The 2,886-nt window shown below is 41.2% G+C and overlaps 1 protein-coding gene across 1 annotated transcript; it reads left to right on the top strand.

The window, feature by feature from the left end:
* Positions 1-174: 174 nt before the first annotated feature.
* SARC_06708 (hypothetical protein) lies at positions 175-2,027 on the top strand (the record flags this gene model as incomplete). Its single annotated transcript, XM_014299370.1, has 3 exons — positions 175-256; positions 767-896; positions 1,837-2,027. Exons 1-3 carry the CDS (start codon positions 191-193, stop codon positions 2,025-2,027), a joined length of 387 nt encoding a protein of 128 aa, XP_014154845.1. The 5' UTR covers positions 175-190.
* Positions 2,028-2,886: the final 859 nt, after the last annotated feature.

The following is a 2,886-nucleotide window of genomic DNA, read 5'->3' as shown; positions in this document are numbered from 1 at the left end:
ATACTATAATATAATACTAATAATATATATATATATATATATATATATATATATATATATATATATATATATATTATATATATACTATATATATACACATATATATATATTATTATATATATATATATATATATATATATACTAATGGCATACTTTAATGAACTTATTATCGCAGCCGCCGACCACGAATATGAATGTGGAAGACGAGATAGAAGCACTTCTCAGTGAGGCAAAAGACGCTGCGGAGATAGAGAACGTATGTAGCATCGTGCGAGTCAAATGTTGAATATTTACGCTCACTATGCTTGTTTTTCAGTTTCGTTCTGTTTGAGTGGGCATTCAAAACGTTTGATATGTTAAAGACTGTGTGATGTAGATCGAAGCGCTTTCCAATTTGCTATACAATAACGTATACCATGAGCACTATATACGTTTGCACTTGTTCTGGCGAGCGATATTGTAGGGGTTTTAAATTTCCAAAGGGGGTGTGTGGTCCAAGAGAAGGTGTTTATATAGGTACTTTAGTTGTTAGAGTTTAGGTTTGCATACTCTGTCGTCTCTAAATTATTCTGGTATCGTAGCGTGACCAAGTACGTTCGCCCTCGCCCACATATATTGTTAGCCTGCCACTCGAAGTTACAACAAACGATACAAAAATAGGGCGTTTCTAGTTACAGTGGATTATTATTATTTTTATCCGAGTGAGAGATTGACAGGCTACAGGGTTTTCAAACATCCTGTCCTCCCTAACGTTTCAATATGACAGCGTAATCAAGAACGCTCGCCGTCGCCCACATATGCCTTAGAGATGCCACCGGAAAAAGGCGATCAGGAGACCTTGCATGCGAAAGGTCTGTGGCCCTCTATTGGCAGTAAGAAGGCCAAGAAAGGACAAGGTATATTTGCGAATGGTACATTTTACGATTTCAGAGGTTTCTGTGTTTTGTATCCCGAATGTGAGGAGATACTGGACTCATCATCATTTCAGCCGTAAGACTGCCAATAAGGAACAGGATGCATGCGAGTCCTTGGGGTTGAGAACTTAGGGGCTTGGGATGAAAAGGAAAGTGGAGACTAGAAATTTCGGGATCCAGAACCTGAGTTTGGCAGGACCATGACTTCTCACTAGCAGTGAAACCACCAAAAATGAACAAAGTACATGCGGGGCATATTGGGTTTTGGATTTGGAAAGTCCAGAAGTTTTTGGTTTTTGGTGAATAGGGGTTTAGATGAATTGATTGTTCGGGTTTGCGGTCCAGAGTTGGGACGAGAGTATGGCATCACATAAGCTGTACAGGAATAAGGTACAAAGTACGTAGACCAAGCATATGCTCGCTGGGGCTCTCCTTATTGGTGTATAGCTTCAAAGTACGCCATACCACTCTATCCGAACAACGCACAGGGATACGCAGACGTTGCCTGTCGATTAGCACTTGTCATCTCACGAATCTCAAGTAATGGTACTCAGTTGAACAGCATATGAATACTACAAACAATGTTGCAGCGGCTACTTGCGAACATGCAACTCAATTGGTTTGAAGCCCGCATTGGTTGATTTCACTCGATCATGGTGCAAATATGTGCAGTCGAGTTGTCGAACGGAATAGCAGCTGGAGTTATTGAAGCTCGGATGTGCTCATACCTACCCCAATCACTAATGCGCACTACAGATCATGTGCCGTGTATTTACTTGTGATGACGCAACTCAATTGTTTTGTAGCACGATACGCCTGTTCCCCCTCAGACATGCATTTTGTAAATAATGTGTAGTCAGGCTTTTGACCGAGTAGCAAAATTGGGTTTGAGGATACTGATAAACTTATAACCACACCACAGATGAGGTACAGAAGCTGCTTGCGGACGTGGCGAAGGCCAAATCCGAACTGAGTAGAGCTTACGAGGATAACAAGGATGCTCATCACAAGAAATCCAAGAAAAACAAACGAATGAGTGAGAAAACCCACGCGGGGGTTGACCGGGGAGACGATGCAAGTGACAGCAGTGATGAAGGTGTTGTAACGTTCTGAGTGCACGTACACATGTGGATAAATGTATTGCGAGTGGTTGTGTTTAGTTCCTTAACCGTATCCCTGTCTTGGGTGATAGTGGCGAACTTTGATAGACGAATTAATGAATACTCAGTGTAGCACTGGGTGATGGTTTATGCATGTACGTATGTGATTATCTACGAGTGGATATTTATAATGCTGTTAAGCATCGCCGCAAGTATGCAGTGACAGATGGCTGTGTGGTATCGTCGTCGGTGTACGCTTATCCAACTCAATGTATTCAATTCCGATTAGATATGTAACTTGTGGTGAGTGTGTGTACAGGCTCGTTGTCTTGCACTCAAAAGCTGTACCCGTGGGTCTTGCCTGGTCTTGTGATATGTCTATTCTGGTTATAGATTGCTGCATAACTCGTATGCGTTGATTCTGTTTACTAGGCTGCAGGCTTGTAGCTTGTAGTCAATTCAAAGTAAATAAATCAAGAAAGGTATTGAAGGTATATACAAAGAAACAATTGTACACTGAGGGAGATTAGCTCATACGACTTGACCTCAGAGATAAGTACTACAGAAACAACATGCGAGGTGATCAGTATGTATGAGAATATTCCGAAGGTGTGACCAGGAGTTCTCAACGGATGTGTAGGATATCTACAGATATGTTGCGCCTATTATGGTACCGGACAAAGAGTGACGAAGAGCTATGTACTTAAGAATATCGATATGTATGTTTACATGTATCTACATTCACACACACACACACACACACACACATACACACACACACACACACGCACACACACATATATAAATATATATACGTGTATTTACAGCTGAGGAAGTAGCTCGGGTATTGAAAGAGGTGGAGGATATGAAGA

Source organism: Sphaeroforma arctica (genome assembly GCF_001186125.1).
Source record: "Sphaeroforma arctica JP610 unplaced genomic scaffold supercont1.491, whole genome shotgun sequence".
NCBI classification, from domain to species: Eukaryota; class Ichthyosporea; order Ichthyophonida; genus Sphaeroforma; species Sphaeroforma arctica.
This window is presented reverse-complemented; position numbering and strand designations above follow the sequence as displayed.